The sequence below is a fragment of the Oxyura jamaicensis genome, chromosome 4 (genome assembly GCF_011077185.1).
Source record: "Oxyura jamaicensis isolate SHBP4307 breed ruddy duck chromosome 4, BPBGC_Ojam_1.0, whole genome shotgun sequence".
Classification (NCBI taxonomy): Eukaryota; Metazoa; Chordata; class Aves; order Anseriformes; family Anatidae; genus Oxyura; species Oxyura jamaicensis.
The window spans coordinates 63,238,866-63,262,576 of NC_048896.1; the positions used below are offsets into that span (position 1 = coordinate 63,238,866).

At 41.2% G+C, this 23,711-nt stretch overlaps 1 protein-coding gene and 1 long non-coding RNA gene across 2 annotated transcripts; both read left to right on the top strand.

The window, feature by feature from the left end:
* The first annotated feature begins 183 nt into the window (after window positions 1-183).
* ANXA5 (annexin A5) lies at window positions 184-22,232 on the top strand. The gene is made up of 12 exons (XM_035325117.1): window positions 184-354; window positions 6,575-6,659; window positions 7,762-7,856; window positions 9,369-9,482; window positions 11,683-11,773; window positions 12,716-12,795; window positions 13,245-13,301; window positions 16,439-16,532; window positions 17,775-17,870; window positions 18,397-18,455; window positions 20,547-20,669; window positions 21,700-22,232. Exons 1-12 carry the CDS (start codon window positions 346-348, stop codon window positions 21,760-21,762), a joined length of 966 nt encoding a protein of 321 aa, XP_035181008.1. The 5' UTR covers window positions 184-345; the 3' UTR covers window positions 21,763-22,232.
* LOC118166309 lies at window positions 13,308-16,111 on the top strand. Its single transcript, XR_004750438.1, has 2 exons — window positions 13,308-14,407; window positions 14,441-16,111. It is a non-coding gene; the product is annotated as an uncharacterized LOC118166309 (long non-coding RNA).
* Window positions 22,233-23,711: the final 1,479 nt, after the last annotated feature.

A 23,711-nucleotide genomic window follows, 5' to 3' on the forward strand; every position in this document is an offset into this window, starting at 1 on the left:
GGTAAAACCCATCATCGTGCTCTGGCACTATAACCCCGTTATAAGGCTGGGCTTACTCTGTTAACCGCCTTTACTCGGAAGCGAACTGATGTAAAAAGCCTACTTTGAAACGTGGGGATCCCGTTCCCTGGCGGGGCGAGCCCCTAACCCCACCGGGCCCTCTCACAGCCCCGGCCCGCCCCGGGCGGTGCCGGCCCGGCCCCCGGGCGGAGCGGGGCTGCTTCCCGCCTCCGCCCTCCTCACTGCCTGCTCCCGGAGGCTCCGGCTGTGGTGGTGAGCGGGCACTGACCGTCCTCATTCGCTTTCTGCAGACTCGGACTCGGTCCCGGCCCGGCGAGCTGCGAAATGGCGAAGGTGGGTGCTGGCCGCCGTGAGGGGAGGGATGGCTGCCGCCCCGCAGCGGGCTCGCCCCGGCCGGTTCTCGGCTCCATCCCCTTTCCTTTCCCCCGCTAATTTATTGCTGGTCTGCCTTAAACCGGCCCTTCCCTAAGCCTGGCGGGGGACGTGGAGAGGAGGAGGACGGGGAAAGCGGCTCAGTCATGTGAGGAACACGTCAGGCACAACTTTATTATTATTTTTTCGGTCAGTTTCCACTCATTTGGCCAAGTTTTCGGTGCCGCGTGTTTATATTGCGCCTGGGCGTCGGCGCTCTCCGCTGGGCGAGGGAGGAGAAAAACCTAGCGGTGCTCCTCCTCGTCGGGCTCTCCTCCTCCTGCTTTGCTCTATCCTGCTTAATTTTCCGGAAAGTTTTGCAGCTACGAGACCAGGACGTCGCCTGAGCCTTTTTCCTTCTGTCGGTGTTATGTTTGAACCTGGATGGCGGCTGGCAGTACGAGGCAAACCTGTTGGTGTTAGCCTTGTATCAAATACATCCACCATATGCTCCGAGCAGTACAAGGGTTGGATTGCTTATTTATGGGCTTCGTACAGCTGTGGAAAGGGGAAGCCATCAAACTGCAGGACTGCCTTAGAAAAAGTCAGGGTGATTGTGCAATTATGTAGTAATTCGCTGGCAGGTGAACCAGGTGATCCTTGAAGGTCCCCTCCGACTGAGCTAATCTGTTCTTATTCTAACTTAATTAGCAGGGGTTTAACACTGCAGTGAATATTTACCTGTGTTCTGTCTGGATTTATTTTTAAGAGAAATAAATTATTATTATTATTATTATTTTTAAAAAAGTTATTTTTAATAGTATTCTGCTAATTTTTTATTTTTATTTTTTGCTTTGTTTAGGATGCATCTTAGGAAAATAAGGACCCCTACCCATGTCTATGCAGGGCATCAGACCAGAGATTTACCTGAACAGCTTTTTATTACTGTCCATCTAATGTTGTATATATGTTTGGGGCTAACTTTCTCTTAGTAAAAACATGCAAATTTGCAATTCACCTGTAGTCTGTTCCACAGACACGCTAGCTCTCAATCTCTTTAAAAGGAATATTTCATTCTTTGTTACTGTAAACCAGCTCTTCTTGTCCTTGTGCAGCAGAACTTTATGCTGCCTGAGGTGATGCTTGAGCTGCTGACTGGGGTGAGTTGCACTGGGCTGAGGTCACTGGAACTATGAAGTCTTCTACCAAGTTGGTCCAGCCCTCCAGTTTCCATGTACAGATGGCTGCTTCCCACTGACTTCGGTAGCATTCTTTACCTGTGTGATTATGCAGCCAAGAAAGAGAGAGACTGAAAGAGTGTTAAAGCTTTGCACCTTGTAATTAATAAAATAATTAAAAAGTTGAAGAATAAGCTCTGCTCCTCATGGCAGGTATCTGTTCTTAATTTTATTGCACCATGAAGTAATGGTAAGAAATAAAAATACACATCAATTAATTACGAAATGTAGAGTATCAATTGATAGTAGTTATTTATATGTGCAATTGAAAGTACAATGTTCAAAAAGACTTGACAGCACAGTGTACCAAAGTCCAGCATAGTCTAGATATATCCCTGAAGAATAAAACCTTTGAAGAAGGTAAGCTGTCAGTGGAGTCTTTGTCACTGGGTTTGCTCAGGAAAAGGATGGCATGTGCTCCGTGTCCAGGAGAAAAAGGTTCATTCATTTTGTGGGAAAACTGCAGCATGCCATAATGTGCTGTACAGACTGGTCCCTCCGTGCCTGTGTTTATTTGCTTTCTTTGGAGGAACGCTGAAGTCCTAACAAGGCATCTTTTCTCACACATCTGTGTACGTAGTGATCTTCGTTAATGTATAGATGTGTATGAAGAATTCTTCCTGCTTGCTGAACTATCATCTGGAAGTGCTGCTCTGTCCTTGCTAATTTGGAAACCTTGAAAGAAAGCAACAAGAATTATAATCTGTATGTTGAGGACTGGCCTGTTTTCGTCTGCTACTCCCAAACATTTCCCTGCAATGAAGCTGGGACCGTGCCGGGTGTCTATTTATAAAATGGCAGGAAGGTGGAGGTGTGGCTGCTGTGTGCAGTATCCGCAGCTCCTGGTCTGCCAAAGTGCTCATGTGACTGGCAGCACAGGAGTAGTATTGCGAACTCCAGTATTGCTTTAGAGGATTGTTTCTCACATTCTGAAGTACAAATGCCTTTCTAGAGTTGTGTCCTGAGCAGTTCTTTGGCTTTGTTGGGGTTATTTGTGAGAACAGGTTGTGCAAATGTCCCTGCATTGGTTCCCAAGTTGCCATTCCGTGACCTTATCTTCTCACTCTCTCTTTTCTGCTCCTGCTTTTTTTTTTTTTTTTTTTTTGTCCTTTCTTTCTGTCCTCATTATCTTTGGTATCTCTGTGGTGCATTGACTCATAGTTCAGCACAGCTGTTGTGCAATTCCATCTTTTTGTCAGAAGTGTAAATATAGTAGGGCAGATGTGAATATGGTCTGCTGACCAGAGCTTACTTCATCCCTTTAAGTGAGCAATCTGAAGCACTGCTAAACTTAGAGAGGGGTTTTGTAGAAGTCTCTTTAAAGTAGTTGCACATTCATACTAGCTCCATGGCTGTATGCATCCACTCACAACATCACTTATGTCCTACTGCTGTTGAAATTTTGGTAGGGATGTGTAATCTAATTATTATATGGCATTGGCTTTAATGCGTAGTTTGAACAGGGCTCTATGCCCGGTCTTCAGTGACCACAAAGGCTTTTGCTTTGCCGGTGGACTCTGTGTTGTGCTTTATCTGCAAGATGGGTATGCTCATTTAAAAAAAAAATAAATAAAAAATCTCAAGTTAGTCTTTAATTTACTCTAGCACGTGACCTTCTGGGTTCTTCCAGTGTTCTGAAAATAGCGTGCCTGTTCTGTTTGCCAACCTGTGTGCTGGAAAGCATTCTCCATTTCCATTCCCACCATTCCAAGTTTCCTGTGCCATCTTGTAAACAGGTGGCAGATTTAAGTAAAAATGATGTCACGCATTACCTGCTCTGCGCTAGGCACTGGCCTTTCCAGTAGTAAATCGATGAGACCCTACTTCTGTTGCAGCATCATGAAAGGGGGTAGCTTGTCACGTATGGGGCATCTGGCTGGTATGAACTTGCTGTGCAGGGTACAGAGCAAGGGTAACTGAAAATAAGTCTGAATCAGTTCAAGTATGCTCTTTTGTTTGCTGGTAATGAATGCTTTGTATTGAACAGTGGCTAAATGTCTTGTGGGTAGGAAATCTTGTGTGTGGTTGGTGGGGGAAAATTAAAAGGAACCTTGTTAAGTGGCTATTGTTGATTTTGCACGTTTCCTTGGCTGTTGCCAGGGTATGTGGCCACATGACATCAAATTGTGAAGCAAAGTTGTCTGTTGGGAGAAAATAAAATAGCTGAGGTGCTGTTTAGGAACAATTTGCCTGGTGAGATTGCATCTTCCTGTTCTTCTGCAAGCCATTGTTAGAGCAGAATAATTTTTAAAAAAATCAACCAACAACATGAGTTTCTTTGTTGGAGGGGCATGAGCTCTAAAGCTAGATCTTCTCTTGCATTGAGAGTTATATATTTTTATATATATGTTACATATATTTTCATATATGTTTTCCTTCTCTTTTCATGCTAACTTTTGTCTTCATTGGTCCTGTTGGTAGCTGCCTGGAGAAAATGGAAGCTGCTGTTTATTTCTAGTCTGTCATCTCACATTGTCCTGTGCTGCCCGTGACTGCTTAACAGCAGGCAGTATATTGGGGTACGTAGAAAGTAACGAGTGTGGGTAGCTTTGGGGTGTTACAGTCTTGCAGTATTATTTTGTTGAGGCTTGTTGTCCTTCTCTTTGTTTTACTACCCCCACTGTGGAGTGTTGATATTTACTAAGGGATATTTACTAAGTTGGTATTCACTATTGTCAGTGTCACGTTTGCCCATAGGTGGCTTCTGAAGGTGCTTTTGGACTGCAGTTTGGACTTGGGCCTGCCAAACTGTATCCAGCATTGTCTTGTACGAACAGTCCCTGCGGATGGCAGAGCTGCAGCACTGTTTCTGGTTTGCAAGTTGCAGCACTATTTCTGATTTGCAAGCTAAGTGCCACTCAGGTACTGCTTGAGGGGGAAGCTGTAGCCAAACTCCAGTAAATGCTGCGTGTTAGAAGGGAATGCCTGGAATGTAAAAGGTTCATCAAGAAAACTGTTCTTCGGTTACAGCTGCACCAGGAACAGGAACTGTTCATCGAACTTAGTATATGGTGAGGCTTTCCACTATGTGCCTCAAAAGAGAGCAGAAAGTTTCTTAATAAAAATAAGAAGGATGATGCAGAGTTACTTTTAATCTATGTATGCACAATGTTTGCTCATGCTTTCTCTAAAACAGCCACACGGTGATGTTGGGCCGTTGTCACAAGGCTTAGGAATCACTTCAGGAAATGCCCCTTGCTTATAACAAAATAAGCAAAATAAAACGTTAAGTGGTTGTTTTATCCAAGACCTATTGGCCAGAGGGTGATTTTCAAAGGAGGATTGTGTTAGTTGTAATAATACTCAATGATACAAAAGCAGTGGGAAATACCCTTCTAAATAACCCCGTTCTGGCTGGTACAGTAATAATGGAGAAGGAGGAAAATAGAGGTTTTTCAGACTTTATATGTTCTACCAGATTAAATTCCGTTATATAAATTCGATACCCAGATCCTTGAGGTTTCTTCATTATAGCTTTTGGAATAAGCTAGGAAAAAGACTGTAAGTACATACTACTGTAGCTAAATCTGAAGTACTGCCTAAAAGCTTGCTTGTAATGGGAAAAACAGACTGCTCCAGGGGAACTGACGTGTCTTTAAAGAAGGCTGGCTATTGGAAAGCATCTACCAGAAGGAAGTTTGTTGTTGCTCTTAAGCACCGTGATACTTTGTGTTCTGGATTGCTGATGTACAGTGGGGGTAAGCCTCACCCGTTACTACTGCTGCAGCATTACTACTGCTGCAGCGGGAGGGACAGGGATTCCCTGTTGGCAATTACACACTGGTGGCCTGAGAGGCAGCCGTGCTTCAGGGCAGTTTCTGGTACATGCTCGCCAGTTCTTTTCTCTCTGTGCTTTTCTGGCTGACCTTAACCTAGATGAGTACCTTGGCTTGAAACCACAGCACTGTGAGGCTGAAATTGCTAACTCGAGGGAAAGGCCATGTCACAGAGCCCAGATGGCTGTGCTGCCTGTGAAATAGTCTGGTGTCAGTCTCGGTGGAAGTCTTGGCATTTCCTTTTGTGTTCTTCCTTGAGAGTGGAAAAATGCCCTGCCTGTGCTGATTGTTACTTTAGTATGCCAACACCTACATTAATTTTTCCTTCTTCAGCTGTTGGAAGCCTCCCTGTTCCCCAAACCCAGCTGTTTCCCCTTCTGGCTGTTTCTTGGCCTTTGTAGTTTATAAATTACCTGTATGTGCATAGCACAGTAGGTTTTTGAACTGTCATGTTTAAATAAAGGCAAGACTGTTCTGTGAGGGTGATGAATATCTTCTTGTGTTTGACTCAAGTAGAAAGTCCCTGAAGATCCATTTTCCATGGAAACCTAGTGGAATTCTGTTTGTGTTTGGATGGGGTCATCTTTTATCTTTGGTTTGAACTGTTATTTCTTTTTGGCTGTGAACGACTATGAGTAATTTAGCTGAATCACTTGAGTAAAAAGGTGCTTACGCTGAAAGAAACGATGGAAAATTGAAAGTCATTGAGGAGTTCAGTAGGTCTCCTTTTCAGGGTGATGGAAAAAATCAGTGTGATACTGGTTGAAACCTCCTTCAGGCTTTTCTTGAGGGAAGGAAGTTCTTATTTCCGAATGTGTCTTGGATCCTTGTATGGCTTATCTGGCCTACGTGATTTGTGCAATTAATTTCCCAAATGATTCCAGGAAATGATAATTCCTTAGTCATTTTCCTGCATTCATGCTCCAGTGTTGTGAGTACCAATCCTGCAAACTACCTTTATGTAAACAAACCTGAACTTAGCTAGTCTACTGCTGAACCTTTCTAGTAGAGCTGTGTTTAAATACCCATAAGCTGCTATTTAGACAGACAATTGCATGAAAAATGCTATTGTTTTTTGGATCTTGGATTCAAATCTAGCCTGAGCTCATGTATGGAGAACTGAAAGATGCTGTTATTTTCTATTTAATTTTTTTTCCCTTTTCCCACCTTTTTTTTTTCTCCCTCTAGTCCACAAGAGGCACCGTGACAGAGTTCTCTCCTTTTGATGCCAGAGCTGATGCAGAAGCTCTTCGTAAGGCCATGAAGGGAATGGGTAAGAGTAATTTTATGAAGAAGGAAGAGCTCTCACTCCTGCTGTAAAAACATCCTTTCTGAACTCATTTTTTATGTCAGCAGATGAGGATAGGGCGTGTGTCCACATGCTATGGAATGACAGCCCCGGGACTGCAGGAGTCTGGGCATGTCCTAGTTCTGACTGTGTGTCTCTCAAGGATGTTGATTTTTACATTAACACAAGTTAAAAATGATGGTTTGGACATTGCCCGTTTTAAAACTGATACTCCACAGGCTCCTCTGCACGTGGGGTTTTATTGTGCAGTAAGGTAGACTATGAATTTAAAGGGAACAGCTGTGGAGAATTACCACAGAATAGCAGAAGCTCAGTGCTTAGAAAAGGGGTGACAGCTCCCTCGGTCTGGCTAAAGTGGCTAAACACAGGGCAGTTACTGTGACCAAAGAATATGAGCACACAGAATGAATGTAGCCTAACAAGTGGTCTGTAAGCTCACACTGTAGCTTTCTGCCCCAAAACTCTGCTGTGAGAATAAATGCTAATTTGATACTTTCTTTGAAGCTGCCTGTGGGAAAAGCAGAGGGAAAGGAAAAATGGAATACAGTAAACCTCAGGTCTATGGACAAATTCAATAGAGCTAGCAGTGTGCTATGTTGTGAGGATAAATTTGTAAACTACTGCATATAAAATGGTTAATAGTTCCATACTTCCCTACTCTGGGGTGTTTAGGGTTACTGGACGGCAGTTTTCTGGGAGTTGACAGAGCATTTATTCTGAAGTATATTTCTTGGAGAGCCTGAAAGCAGGCTTCTTTATCGAATAAAGATTGTGACTGTTTTATACCTGATAGCTGGGGTGCTGCGGGCAGTGTCTAGAACAGGGCACTGATGGAGAACAATGCATACTCTCCAGTCATGTTCTTGCTACAGCAGAACACCAAACCTGGTGGCTCAGCTTGAGGTGTGGTGACATTTGTTATTTAAATGATTTTGCTGTTTATCGATAGATTTTTATTTTCAAAGTGTCTTTCATTGTCTTTTTAGTTTGTGTTACTGCTGCATTTTGTTATTGTCGTTTTTAGAATGTGCTTGTAACTGTTGTTGTTTTTTCTTTCTAACCTCAGGTACTGATGAGGAGACTATTCTGAAGATCCTTACCAGCAGAAATAATGCTCAGCGTCAAGAAATTGCATCTGCCTTTAAAACACTATTTGGCAGGGTGAGAAAAAACAAATGAACAAAAAGCTCTAAAAATTGGCTGAATTTGGCCTATGATGATTATTTAAAACCATGAGGTGCATTTATCATGCTCTCTGTAGAGATTCCTTGGAAGAAAACATAGTTCAGTTACTGTCTCCCCCTGCCATGGGCAGGGACACCTTGCACTAGACCAGGCTGCTCAAAGCCACATCCAGGCTGGCCTTAAATACCTCCAGGGGTGGGGCATCCATAGCTGATCATCCAAGCTGAACAATGCCAACTCCCATAGCCTGTCTTCATGGGAGCAGTGCTCCAGCCCTCTGATCATCCTTGTGGCCCTCCTCTGGACTCTCTCCTACAATCCACATCCTTCCTGTGCTGGGGGCCTCAGAGCTGGGTGTGGGATTCCAGGTGGGGTCTCACGAGAGCAGAGCAGAGGGGGAGAACCACCTCCCTCTTCCTGCTGCTTTTGATTCACCCCAGGACATGGTTGGCTTTCAGGGCTGCAAGTGTACGTTGCTGGCTCATGTCAAGCTTCTTGTTCAGTCAATGCCCCCAGGTCCTTCTCCCCGTAGCTGCTCTCAATCCATTCTCTGTCCAGCCTGTATTTGTGATTGGGATCGCTCCAGCCCAGGGGCGGGACCTTGCCCTTGGTGTTGTTGAACCTCATGAGGTTCACACAGGCCAACCTCTCAGGCCTGCCCAGGTGCCTCTGGATGGCATCCCTGTCCTCCTGCGTGCTGACCACACGACACACCTTGGTGTCATCGGCATACTTGCCGAGGGTGCACTTGATCCCACTGTCCGTGTCACTGACAAAGGTATTAAACGGTGCTGGCCCCAATACTGCCCCCTGAGGAGCACCACTCCTCACTGAGCCACTGACTTCTCGAGTGCAACCATCCAGCCAGTTCCTTACCCAGTGAGTGGTCCATCTGTCAAATCCACGTCTCTCCAATTTGGAGACAAGGATATCATGGGGGACAGCGTCAAATGCTTTGCACAAGTTTAGGTAGATGACATCAGTTGCTCATCCTCTATCCACCAGTGCTGTAACCCCACTGTAGAAGGCCACCAGCTTTTTCAGGCATGATCTGCCCTTAGTGAAGTCACGCTGGCTGTCCCCAGTCACCTCCTTATTTTCCATGTGCCATAGCATGATTTCCAGGAGGATCTGCTCCATGTTCTCCCCAGACACAGAGGTGAGACTGACAGGTCTGTAGTTCCCTGGGTCTTCCTTTTTTTCCCTTTTTAAAAATGGGAAATCCTTAAGTCAGGGTAGGTGAGAATATTCCATTTAGATTATCACAAAGATGTGACTTTTTTTCTGCACATTATTAAAATACACCATAGGTTTTTGTGCAAAAGCTTATATAGCTTCCTGTTAGTATGCTTCTAGTACTGATACTGACCTCATCCTCAGTATGGAAGGAGTTACCAAATACTTTGGCTCGAAGTCTGCCCCTAAAGTGATGGCAGGAGGATAGTTTTCTTTACAGAATTCATTACAGTACTGTTTGTTCCACATTAGGATCTTGTAGATGACCTGAAGTCAGAACTCACTGGCAAGTTTGAAACATTGATGGTATCTTTGATGAGACCAACGTATATTTTTGATGCTCATGCACTGAAGCATGCAATCAAGGTAAGGAGAATGAGAGAAGAGATTGAGTATATCATGTACAGTGTTCGTTGCTCTCTTGTCGTGTATAGGAATGAACATTCAGTTAGTAAGGGAAATGAGGACAAAGTTGTCTTTTAATTAGTAATGTTATGCTAACACCTGCTAATATCACTAATGCAATTGTTTTGATTAAAATTCGCATAGCATAAGACTTGTTCTGATTTAGGTTTAACAAGCAGATCTGTGGTGTTTTTAAATTCTTTTTTGCTTCTGAAGTCCAGCGGCCACTAGTTTTTCTGCTGTGAGCAACCTAGAATTTGTAGCTGCATAGCTGTGTGCGTGGTCTGCAAATTAGTTCATAGCATTTCATTAATGTGGTGGTTTTTGGTTGTCTCTTGTTGACTGTTATTTAAGCATGAGAGCTTTTAGCACCTGATGAAAACAGTCCAGCTCCAAAATTGGTGAGCTAGCATGCCTGTGTAAACTCACATCAAGCACCAAAATTGTTAGGAGACATTATCTGTGTGGAATGTGTTCTAAAAGCTCCCTCCAGTAATACAGAGACAAGAGCTGACAAATCCTGTCAGTGGTATTTTTTTTTTAACATTTCTCTTTGGTGAGTGCATTTATTACCTTTCTGGGAAGGCTCGGTGAAAAAAACAATTTGCAGTCTGTATGTTTAGATATCTCTGTGTGTTTTTTCATGTGTTCCTATTTTTCCCCCCTTGATCACACCTGTTTGATATCCTCAGCCTGTGGAAATTTGGGAATTGGATGTCCCTGGGTTGTCTGCAGAAATCTGTTGATTAAAGTAGACGACATTGAAGTTAACTGGTGTCAGCTAGTGCTCTGTTGGGTGACCGTAGCACTCCCCAAATCCTTGATGAGCAGCTGGTTAATATGTAGGCAGCTGCGCAAGCTAGCGGTTACAAACCCATGACCCAGCAAATAGTGTCTCAGACAACAGAAGCTGTAATCCTGGAAATTTTTGTAATGTCTTTATGTGCACTGGGGGAAGGGAACATGGCACCTGACAAATAAACTGATAAAAACCTTGCTGACTGAAAGGAATGAAAGTATTCCCAAGCTTCTTGTGTTGACTTAAGGGTCAAAGACTGACAGAGAAATGACAGAACAGATGGTTACAGGAGGGAAACAGAGAGAGTGGAACAAGAGCGTTTTTGTTCTTGTTAGTTACAACAAATGGTATTAAACACAAGATCATAGGATCTCAGTGAATGTCTCTGCACAGGACGAAATGTTGACACTAGCTGCAATTCAGCTACAGCTGCTTTAACTACACTAAAGAAGATGGGCCGCAGGAACTTCACTGCAGGGTGACAACTCAGCTAAGGACATTGTGCTGAAGATTGAGTTTGCTGCTGCTGCTGCTACAAGGCTCCTTAGAGAACTAATGTAATAGTGCATGCCTTACTTGCTGAGTAGGCATATTCTTAAAACAATCTGTAGTTTGAAAATGTTTATGTGTATCCTTTTAGATTTATATTTTGAGTATCTTTGTACACAGTATACTGATTTTTTCCCTATAGGAGGTTTTCTCTATAGCAAGAACTGTAAATAACACTGCAGCAAAAAATCATAAAAAATACACAGGGTAAGGGCTCCCTTTGGAGTGTAAACAGCAATAGCTTATTCTTATAGGCAAAGTAGACTCAGATATGTGGCAAGAAGATACTGCCTTTCGTAAATTTTATCCTTGTGAAAGCAAAGAGTGCCTGTTATGGCTATGTATAATTAGAATGCAGCAACTACTGGGGCCTGGGTTAGCGGTTCTATTGTAAAATGTGCTTGCTTACAGTGGAAGGGATGCTGGGTGGCTGTTCGTCTGTGTGCTAATCAGTGAAGGGCAGTGTGCGAACTAGAGCCGAGATGGGAACTGTTCATTCAGTTACTGTCACATCATCGACTGTAGCAGTGAGGAATGGAGGTATATCTGGGTGTACTTGACTGTGGAGAGGCTCATCTGAGTCCTGCAGCAGTGAGCTTCTTTTAAGTGTTGGGTTGATTTTGAAAACAATCATGCCAGAATGGAAAGAAATTGTCTTTCCAAGCCTCCCAGGATAGACTAGGTATTACCAGAAAAATATTTTTTCTTTCTTTGATCGAGATGTATGAGATGATGCTTGCCTTTGTTGGTCAGAGGGAATACTTGTTTTCCTTCTCTTACTCAATCAGCTGATTTCTTCTTGCCCTCTTGTAGGGAGCAGGAACCAACGAGAAAGTGTTGACTGAAATTCTTGCCTCCAGAACACCTGCTGAAGTGCGGAATATTAAACAGGTTTATCTGCAAGGTAAAGTCCACTATAAAATTAAGTTCTGAGTTCTTCTTTCGGTTCTTTCAAGATGATCTTAACACATTTAAAACAGGATCTATCTGTGAACTGAGGCATGTATCTAACAAGTCAGATTGTGTTCTGCTGAGTTGGAAACTTTATATTGCAAGAAAATAGAGTATGGATTGCAACCTAAAATCCTTTTTATTTTGGGGCTATGACTGGGATATGCAGTGTTTGGTCTTTTTGTGCTTTATAGTTAGAATTCATTCAAATGTATCCCTTTATTCCACCTATTATTTTCTTTCTTTTGAACAAAAGGGGGTTTTTAAAAATTGAAAATCAGAAAACCGGCATCCCGTAAAGAAACAGGATTTATTTATTTATTTATTTATTGCTTTTCACTTTGTTCAAATGCATTGCATTTTTTGATTGTCCACAGGAGTACATGCTCTCACCCTGTGAATTCAGGGGTTACTTTTTTAAGGCAATATTTAATTCAACCCTTTTGTATCTATGCAGATTTCTTTCACACAATAAATTCTCATATCTTAATAAAGTTCAAGACAAAACTTAGAGTTCCCAAGGACAAAATTTATTGGAGTAAGACTTTTATGGGCTCCTTTCTGTTGGACAGTTGTGAGACTGCCATATTTCTATTTAACTCCAGATCTGTATGCTCTTCAGTTCCTTAAAGAGCTGAACCAGTGTATGTCATTCTGTATTTCAAAATATTTTAAGTAATCTATGCCTGAAACCGAGTGTGAGATGGTACCTTTCCACCTCTTTTAGAATAATGTTAGGTTGTAATTGAAGGCAGAATATGTCCAGTTGTTAAAACCGTTTCTGACAAACGATTCCACAAGCTGTGAGTCAAATCTGCTTTTTGCTTTTCCCTGTTTTCTCATCAAAACAGTGAGGAAGTCTGTAAGGTAGTGAATAGGTGTTGCTCTTTTGCAGAGTATGAGGCTAACTTGGAGGATAAGATCACAGGAGAAACATCAGGCTATTTTCAGAGAATGCTGGTGGTCCTTCTGCAGGTCAGTATCTCTTTGTATGCCTACGTGTGTCTGTGATTTTTCCCTTCTTTTTGATGTCTGATGTACTCTTAATTTCTGCTTACTGACTAGGGTTTCTAGGTAGACTTGGTGATAGGCAAGATTGGTTCAGAAACTGAATAACTCTTCCTGAACTTAGGATCTTGAGCTCTGTAATGAGCCATTTCTACAGCTCTGGCTTAAAAAGCTTCTGTGATACTTCTGGGTATAGCAGAATGCCTGCTGCATAGGTTTTTGAAGGTAATAAAACAGAACATTTATTTCATAAAGACACATCCAAGCAGAAATGAAAAGTGGGACTGTTTTTGGATAAGGTGCATTAGGGATTGACTTCTCACAGCAAATTTTACAATCTCAATATATTAGAGGTGTTTTTTTTTTTTTTTTTTTCATTTACCTGTCAGCTTAACAACTTTTTAATTCCTTTTTAGGCAAATAGAGATCCTGATGGCAGAGTTGATGAGGGTCTTGTTGAGCAAGATGCACAGGTGGGCGAATGATTTTTTTTGTTGTTGTTGGGGGAAAGGGTATTTCTACAAGTTACCTCAAAAAGAACATGCATAAATACAGTTCACACGTGAGAGAGAATTTTTATGATTCTGTGTGTGTTTATTTTTTTTAATACATTTTGCTGTAGTTTTATATACTCTGGACCAAAGTAGTGACAAAAGGTGAAATATTGGGATCAAGACTTCTGGCACTTCTGTGTTTCAGTGTAAACCACGTCTTGTTTTATTTATTACTTGCTGAGGTGCCTGAACAGAACAGTGACTAGGTCATAAGAAGAGAGAGTTGTGACTGTTGAGGCTGTGTGATGCTGAGGTCTTGGCTGCTGGAAAACTCAGCAGTGTGTTACTAGTTCATTGTTTAACATCTGATTTGGGCTTCTCTCTAAATTCAATTGTAATGTATCTTGTGTCATATACATGTCTCAGAGAAATGTTAATGCTATTCAGTAAGGGATACATCCAGAGAGGGTGAAATATTAAAAAGAAAATATTCCAAATACTTTGTGCTGCTGTAACAACATAACTGTCCAAGAATTGTCCTCTGTAGAGGTTCTAGGGACCCACCCATTGCCATTTGCGAATATTTTCCTTGACTTTGTCACTGATAACTAAACCTGTGTTGTACACAGGAAGAGAAGTACCAGCAATAAGCTTGTACCCGTGATGAAGTCTTTTGCTGGATTCTGTAGGCTTTGTTGTTGTAGTTGTGGTCAATATTTCAGAGATTCGATTACAAACTAATGCATGTTTCTTCTCAGTTGTTTCAGATAGCTCTGGGTTAGAGATTTTATCTCATAAATCATCAGTCAAGATGAAAGAAAATGTATGAATTGTTCAAGGTGACAAGGAGGAAAAACAGGATACCAGATCAATAAAACATTCTCTTGCTAGCAGGGCAAGACAGAGAGGGGGAGAGCCCTGCGCCAATAAGATATATTTTGCCAATCCTTTGTTACGTAAATTCAGAAAGCATTGTTCTCCTTCTATTCAAACTCATACTGTGAAAACTGGAGCCTGGAGATTAAGGAGACACTATACCTAAATGTAGAAAAGTAGTTTTCTAAATGGCCTCTCTAGTTTTTTACGTACATTTGGCTTGAGCTGGGACCCATACAAAGAAGTGTTTTGTCACATTTCTCTTAGCTGTTTTATGCAAAGATATTGTTAACATAGCTGGAATAGATTCAGAGCATTTTCTAATGATTATTGCCAGGTGCAGGTGATCTGAATTGAGGCAGGTGACTGTAAAAATGCAAGATTATTTTTGGCTTCCAGATGTTTGCCTTGATTACTTGCCTTGATTTGAGAAGGGTATGATGGCAACCTTTTTATTCAGTAGTGCTTTTGATTTATTTATTTTTTTGTCTTTGATCACTAAACATACAAGTTAATTCAAAGTGGTTGGGGAAAAGGCATTTGAGGTGGTATGGATGTGTAGGGAACCTGTAAGATTTTTCTGAGAATACTTAAAGGGGGAAGTGTAACTTCTTGCAAGATGTTTTGTGAATATCACTTTAAGTTACACAGTTGAGGTACATTTTGGGTATTGCATAGTAGCAAGGCCAGTGAAAATTTAACGCAGTTTAGCTATTTTTACAATTATGAACTTTGTTCCTGACGATAAGATCAATATGAATAGCATCTGGCTTAACACCTGTTGCCAGTTTCTTTGTAAGTGAACAGACACGTCCCTGCTTGTAAGACACTGCCCTGATTTAACACTTGTTTGAACTATTGTTCAGAATACTGCTTAAGACAGCTACTAAATCACATTGATCCAGTTTAGGGGAAGAACTTTTTTTATTTATACATCATGGTGGGAAAATGTATGGAATTCTGTTACTTGCCATTAAGAAACTCTGAGATCAGGCTAGATGATCATGCTTTAGTTTTAAGACATTATTTCTAAAACTGAACGTTTGTAACAGTGCCTTTAGAATATAAGGTGGGAAAGTGCAGCCTAGTTGTTAGTAACTGTTAGAGCTTACATAAAATGCCATTCACAGCTTCAGGTATCTCCAAAGAAATGCATTCCTGGAGTCTCTAAATGCTGTGGTGGGACATGGATGAAGAGTGCTGGTATTCATTTGAAGAGCTTAGCATATATTTTAAACTAAATATCCTTGCAATGCTTTAATGGCCCTTTTTCCCCCCTTTTGTGCTCTGTGTCCTTAACGTATCAGCAGTCACAAATGCACTTTATATAGGATTGTGGGACAAACATAAATAGGAAATTGGTAGCTTTGCATTCAAGTTTTACAGTACAGACAGACAGCTGGCATTGCTATGCAGGAGATTGGGTTGAATGGGTGCTTTTAGGAAATACTTGATTGTCTTAGTACAGGTGGTAAATTGTTTGCCTGCCTTCTATTCACTGAGGAGGGTGAAAAGAAGCTGTATGCTCTGATATCTAAAACCTTACTCCTTACATTGTGTGGTGTTTAACATGCAATATGGAGAAAGGATTCTGAGTTTCATCTTTTTTTTTTTTTTTTTCCTCTATTTACACAAAGTTTTGGAAGCATTTCACTTTCCTAAAGTTTGCTAGTAGCCTTCAGACTAATGGGAAGAGCAATCACTGTGCTCTAAAATGATTAACATCTGTTAATGGTCTAGTTTTATATTGGTTAGGAATTTAGCATCTGACAATCATGTTTCTGAGGGTTTTAAAATCCATTTGTCCATCTTTTTTGGAAAACTTCCTCCTGGGCCGAGTTAGCAGGGTTCTTCCATTGAGATGAGTCATAATGTAATAGAGTTTTGCCAGTTTAATTTAAAATAGGGGAAGGGGAAAAAAAGGCAGTATTAGGAATGGATTTTATCTCTTGGATTATGACAGTTTCAGAAAACTTGAGGCTTATGAAAAGGGCTATGCACACAGTCAGTTAGGGCCTTAAGCAGTATTATTCATGTAAATGCTTTTGCAGTCAATTTCAGACTTCATCATTTATTCCTTTCTAAAGTCAGTTCAGTATTTGGCAATTTTACATATTTTTTTTTTTCTCCAGCTATAGCTTGTTAATAATTTTCCTTAGAGTAAGATGAATGGAGCTTTTTAACAGGATGTGCAACCGTATCACAAATGCTGTTGCTTTAATCTCTTCAATTTACAACAGGTCTTGTTTAGAGCTGGGGAGTTGAAATGGGGAACAGATGAAGAGAAGTTCATTACCATCTTGGGAACCCGAAGCGTTTCCCACCTAAGGAGGGGTAGGTAATACGGTCCATGTATGACTGAAAACTTCTGCCTGAAGTCCTGCTGTTACCCAGGTGGTGGTAGAAATGGTAGAAGAACCGTTTCTGGTACTGTGTTTGTCAAGTCCGGTAACCTTTATTCCCTTCTTCCCTCTATTTTATTTTTGTTTCCTATAATTCACTTCTTCCATAGCAAGAAGTGATCTGCTGCTTGGCATGATGCAGTGGATCTGAGGAACAGCTGGAGTACTTCTTTCTGGATTTGTGTTTTTTATTTTTTTCCTTTTGGAAGAGGTCATGGCAATAAAGTGATTCTGAGAGCCTGTTACGAGTCACCACAATCTGATGGAGATCAGACCTAAAAGGATCAACCCTTTTATAGGTGCATATTGATTAGCTGTTAATAAAGAGACAATAATATTTTTCTTGTTCCTCATCCATTCGTAAGTATGTTTTATTAAGCTGCTTAGGGCATTGGGATTAAGGACAACTAAATTTTGCTTTGGTTCTCCAGTCTCTTTGTTTTTCCTTTACCTTTTGGATTAGTTGGATTTTCAAAGCTAATTTGATTTGTGATTTTAAATGTATTTTTTTAGTGTTATTGGCATTAAAGCAATCCTAAAGTTTGTTTACATCCATGCAACATGTACTTAGCATGATAGAAATGTAATGTTTCAAAGAAAAGTTGTCTTACTGAAACCTGTGAACACAGGCTGCCAGCAGGACAGCTTGCATGAAGTTCAGTGGATGAGGTAGCTCAGCATAGGCAAGATCTTAGATTCAGGCTAAATGATAGCTGTGCTCTGAGACAAAATGCTTATCACTTCGTACAGCTTGCTATCTTCCCTCAGAGGGGAAGGATCACGGCTGGCAACCTTCTGGTAATATTCTCCCCAGTGTACTCCAGGATACCATTAGCCTTCTTTGCAGCAAGGGCCCATTGCTGGCTCACGCTCAGCTTGGTCCTTGGTCCCTCAGGACCTCCAGGCCCTTTTCTGCAAAGCTGCTTTCCAGCTGGGTGGCCCCAACATGTTCTGGTGCATGGTGTGGTACTCCTCCCCAGGTGCAGGAACCTGTTGTGTAATAGCAATCCAGTAGGAAATAGACATTCAGAATAGGTCAGAGGGAAGAAGGAGTGGGCAACAGCATTTGAACAGTGGATGATGAGATAGAGATGTCATTAACCTGTACTGAGGAAGATACTGGGGAAAAAATCTGACTATCCACGTGACAGTAAGCACGCTTTCTGTTTTCCAGTATTTGACAAATATATGACTATTTCCGGCTTTCAAATTGAAGAGACCATTGACCGTGAAACCTCTGGTGATTTGGAGAAGCTTCTTCTGGCAGTTGGTAATTACAGAATTAATAAATCTCAAACTGGCCTTCTCTCTTCCACCCGTTACAGGAAGTGGCATGAAAACATGGTTCCTTCTTAGCAGGACCTTAATAGACCCCATTTTTGTGTTCAGAGAATAAGCCTCCACTCTTTTTTAATAGATGGGGGAAAGGGTGGGATGGTGGGAAGGAGTGGGACGGGGAGTGGTGGTGTGAACTGCATTCTGTTCGTGATGTGTACTGCCACCAGAAAGTGAGACAAAGCTCTGCCTTTGTATTCCTGGCATCTCATTTTTGGGCAATGCTACAGTAGACTTGTGACTGTGAGCAGAACTTGGCTAGTCAGGTCTCTTCTATTACAGCATTTTAACTCCTAGAACCCAGGGAGTTGTAGCACAGGAACAGTCTAGCTAGCTGTGTGCTCAGTTGTCAGCATTGGAGAGAATGATGCAGAAGCATGCACCTTGTCTTCTTGCTGGTGAAAGATTGTCTCGTTGAATAGCAATCAGTAATTTAATCCCTTCCCTTTTTTTTTTTTCAGTGAAATGCATCCGAAGTGTGCCTGCCTATTTTGCTGAGACTCTGTATTATTCCATGAAAGTATGTATATGTTTTCCTTATGTCACTTTCCTTTTCCCCTGGCTACTGGTCCTCACCCTTTCACTTGTTTTTCATTCTTCCACTGCAAATGCCAACAGGATACTGTATCACTAAGCATCTGCAAAAGGTTTGGGGTATGCAGATCTGGAACAGGCTACAAACAATTCATGTGCCTTTCTTTGGGTTGACCGTAAGTTTATCAGACCATAAGTATTTGACTGGAAACATCAGTCTCATCAGCTGTTTTTGGACTTGATCTTCTTACAATGGAAAACGTTTGGCTAGTTCCATTGTTTGCCTTTAGCTAGATAAACAGTGCCTTAAGGTGATGGATATATTTAGGAAGTAAAGATGACCAAAAGCTGAACTGCAGATTGTGTAGATTCAGTGCTCCTTGTTTTAGAAAAGAGTATTTACAGACTGAAGGTGCAGATAGCTTTGAAACGCAAATTTATTGGCTTATCCATCCCATTTTGAGAAGGAAAAGTAACTTTTAAGAGGAAAAAAAAAAGGGAAAGAGATCTAAACAGCTATGAAAGATTCTGGAGGGGAACCCCATCAGTAGCACAGCTGTGTTTTTGTTGTCCTTTCCTTCCCCTGAATAGGAAGAGATAAGCAGGAAATCCGTATTTTAAAATCACAGTGACTAATAGTAATTAAAACCCTAGGAAAGATGAGGTAGGTAGTCTTTTGTTGTCAAGCAAATTAATCTTCCCTGAATATATTCCTCCCTTCCCCTGAAAAAACACTGAAGTGTGTTTGTCACCAGGTAGTTGTGCTGATGAGGTGTCAGCATGAGAATTAATGAAAAGAGATGAAACGGTAGCCTAATTTTTAAAAGCTGCTTTACTGCTTTTATAAGCATCAGTGTAAAAAAACAGTTCAGATGGAAAATCCAAACATGCTACCAGAAGGCTGAACTATATGAGGAGGACCACTTTTGTCTTATCTGTTTTTATTTTTTTAAGAATGCAGTAGAAAACTTTTTTTCTGTGGATTTAAGAATCTTTTTGATTTCTGTTGTGAAGAGCGTGACACAAGTCTGCTGGTGAGATCCATTTTTTAAAAAATAAAATCATTAACTTCTGTAAGAAAAAAATCATTTATAACCTAGACAGAAGAGTGTGTACTTGTTATTTAGCAGTTTGACATGATAAAGCTCTACAATGTGTCTGCTTTCATGATAAGGTGGGGCAGAGCTTGGCTTTTAGCAGATTTTAATGTCAAATCCTACTCAGAAACAACTGGACTCACGGCAAAACTTTTGAGTGGCTTTAGGGCATTTTTAGATGTAACCCAAGAATATTACAGCCAGTCGAAGGATTGAGTGACCCTGGACATTAGGCTGAAGATGATCGTGGGGGCTCTGCCAAGTCCTTCCTTGAGGTGCATTAGCAGGTCAGCATGTGAAAATGTGTATTGCTTCGGCTTGTGTGGAGTCTGACTTGTCTGAGCAGGAGGGGACGGCGTGTCGGTCTGACACCGCTTGCTAGTGCAGAAACTTAAAAATATTTAAAGCAGTGAAGATGAATAAAAGAGTTGTGTGTTTAGAAAGGGCATATGAAGTTTGCCTTCATAATTAACAGTTAGCTAACTTGTGGAATGGGTTGCTTTGCCTGTGTCTTGCTCTAAAGTATTACATGCTTTGTTTTAGTTGTTAGTTGGGATTTATGGGCCCCCTTCCAGAACTGACTGCACTTCTGCAGTCTGAGACTTCACTGAGATGGCGATTTGCATGTGATTCTGACTGTAGCAATCAGGTATACTACTGTGTAATCTTGGGATTGGGTTATTTTCAATTTATCTGGGCATTGGCAGTTGGGGTCTGCAAAGATGAAACACAAAATTAGAGGGCTGACTGTATGGCACTTCACCAAACTCTTGGGGCTTAGAGCACCTCCCATGGTTGGTCCTCTGTTCTTCGCATTGCAGCATGAATGCCTTGTGATACTGTCCCAAGTATTCTGTTGCAGAATAGAAAGGTAAAGCACAAGTGTTTGGAGACACCACTTGCTGGTTTTTATTTGTTGTTCTATGGCAGTACCTGTCCACGACAAACTCGTAGTGTAATATTTAAACTTTTCTTTGTAGGGGGCTGGCACTGATGATGACACCCTGATCAGAGTCATGGTTTCGAGAAGTGAAATCGATCTGTTGGATATTAGACAAGAGTTCAGAAAGAATTTTGCTAAATCATTGCATCAAATGATTCAGGTAAAATTTCTATTTTGTTTTCAGGGAAATTAGGGGTATTTAAGACACAATTGGTTCCACTGTTTGTTTTTGTGGAAGGGAGGGAGGCAGATGTGTGTAGGGCTGGACATCAGTGTTCTCTGAGAGCAGCAGGGGGCTGATCTGCAGTTTTATGAAGTACCAAGTAGTGTCATTTAAGTGGGAGACATTTCCTAAGAAAAGCTGAAGGTTTCTTTCCAGTGTTTGCTAGGAGAGCAGATGTGGTTTTCTGAAATTACACTTACTCATTTTTTTCCATTTTTAGTTGCTGCTTCATTTCCTTTTTCTTGTCTGGGTTCCTTCTGATTTTCAATGCTTTAGAGAGGGTGCTGGCTCCAGAGAAATAGCAGTGGGGTTGGGAGTCTGTATTACCATGAAGTCAGAGATGAAATCTCTGATTGTGGTGTGTGGAACCTTTAGCACTGTTTAAAGTGGAAGAAATTTCACTGGAATCATTATCTGAATCATAATCTCCTTTGAGTGGGTGGGAAGGAGCAGGAAGGGAAAGAGCTAGCAGGACATCCAGAGCCAGCAGTGGCAGGATTGTCGTGTACTTGCTACAAAGTTAGGCCAAAATGCCTTTTTTCCTTGTAATTTTTTGGGGGTATATTTTATTTTAAATAGTTTTTTTTTTTTTCTTTTTTTTTGTTATTACTCCTTACTTGATGATTGTTACAACGTAAAGTTCTCTGCTTTTGGTGGTGCTTCTGGCTTCTCCTTTTCTTGGACTTTCTTGTTTGCAGTTGAATGCTTTTTAATGTGCAATAGGTAGCTCAGTTCTAGTGAAGCATTCAGGAGCTCTTATTGTCTCTGAAAGCCTGTCTGTGGAAGTATAGCTCTAACAGAAGAGGCGGAGAATTTTTTTTTTTTGCATCATTCCTGAGCGGAGAGTCATCCAAGTGGATTTCCTGTGGGTGGGACAGATGTGTAATCCGTTAGTCTTCATTGGCGGCTGCTTTTCCTTGCGTTTCTGTGGTTGTGACTCACGGTGACTGGTTTGTTATATTAACAGAAGGATACGTCTGGGGACTACAGGAAAGCGCTCCTGCTCCTCTGTGGCGGAGATGATGAGTAATGGTGGCAGCGACACGAAGGATTTGTTGTACTCCAGCTTTGCAGCCCTTCAGTTAGCATGCCTAGCTAAGTTTTTGCATCTTAATGCTTTCTGGCTGTTTGAATTTATACTAGTATCGCACTTACTAAAAACATGCATATTATCCAGCAGATAATCAGTCTCCCCTTCAATTTCAAGTGCCTTTGGAGAGTATGCTAAGTCCTCATCATGGAAGATGGGTACTGAGCACAGAACCCAGTTATTTGCAAGTGTTTTGCTGAAATAGGAGAAAAAAAAAATCATGTATTTCCACTAATAATTTAAAGACCTTTTTTGCTTTTATTCCCTATGTTTGCACTGAATGTTAAGCTAGTTTTAACATTGCAAATGAAGAAAAGGTATCCTTTGTATGTAATATTTGAATGAATTTGCTGATCATAATAAAACCAGTCATTGGAAATCTAAAGAACCAATAAATTTTTTCCCTCTCAGCAAAGTTGTATGTGGTTTTTAATGGGCAAAGATCCATTTTCCTTTTTCCTGATTCTACTCAATTCTCAATTTCTTTTTCTTGATTCTACTACTTTAAACAGTTGGTCTATTTTTCCCTGCTCGTATGCAGGTGTATAAGTAAATATGATGTTTTCCAGCTACATGTCATGATGCCTAGTACTAGACGTCTGTGATAGGGGCAGCTGATGAAGATGGGAAGAAGGTGATCCATACTTTAGGAATCTTGCATGAAAAAAGGGGATGTTGCAGCACCACTCCCCGATTGGATTAATGGAGCAGAGCGCAGCACGAGAGAAACACCAGTCTGCTATATAAGCTGCCTTAAATTTGTTGCTTTAGTTTACCATTTATGAATGGCTTTGAAAATTATGTTGACCTGTGTGAAAGAGAATACGCCGTCTGTTTCATGCATTGTAAAGTCTAAACACCATGATTCTAAACTTAGCTTGTCAGTTAGTCACATACAAGAGCTGTAGAAACTGCACATTTTTGAGTCCTATTGAAATTGGTTCTTTACAGATTAAGAGTTTTAAACTCTCAGGTTGAATAAATGTGGAGTTTTCAGATTTTGACATTATAATTGTGATTTTTTTTTACTGTCAAGCCTCGTTAATAATTATATGGTTTCTGATGTAAAATGTGACAACTTCTTATAAGTAAATATGTTAACTAAAGCCTGATCTTCTCTAAAACCTTGATTTCAGTTCTCTTGCATGCATGCACTCTTGCATACTCACTTTCCCCCTCATGCTGTCTCCATCTTTCCCACTTTTTTGTCCAAGTTGGAGACTTACAGACTTAAAACCAGCACAAGTGATTTTCTTAGATACAGTTACGTGCTCCTCTCTGCTCTTCCTGGACAGTTTGCTGAATATTCCATGTCACTCCCTGTAAGTGAGGACAGAGTGGGTGCGGTTTGTATCTCCACTTGTGTAATTTAAACTAATCTAAACTGCTGCTGCCATAATCCTGCCCTGCCCTGTTTTTCAGGCTGCATATTCCTGTGCCCCTCTGGTGAGCTGATCCAGGGCCTGGGCTGACAGCGTCCAGCCACAGAGGTACAGCACGGTGTCCTGAATAACTCACTGTGGCATCTTGTGAGGGCTGCTGCTGATGGTTGGATGGGCTAGGAAAGTACAGGATGAGGAAAAAAAATTGTGGGAAGGCAGATAGGACTCAAGCTGGGTCATCCTGAATTGGTGTCTGCTGTCACAAACCATCCGGGCTTATAATATAAGAGCCTTACCAATATTAGTAAAGGGATTCTTCAAATTTCTTTCCGCGCGTACAGACCCAAATTACGAGGTTTAGCTTGCATGTGAAATCAAAGGTGGTGCTTAAATCAGATTACTAGGATCTCATGCCTGTTACATTAATCAAATCTTTTCCCTTTTCACTTCTATCTTGCTGTGAGGGAGATGGAGGCAAAACACAGATGTAGAGAAACTACTTAAGCA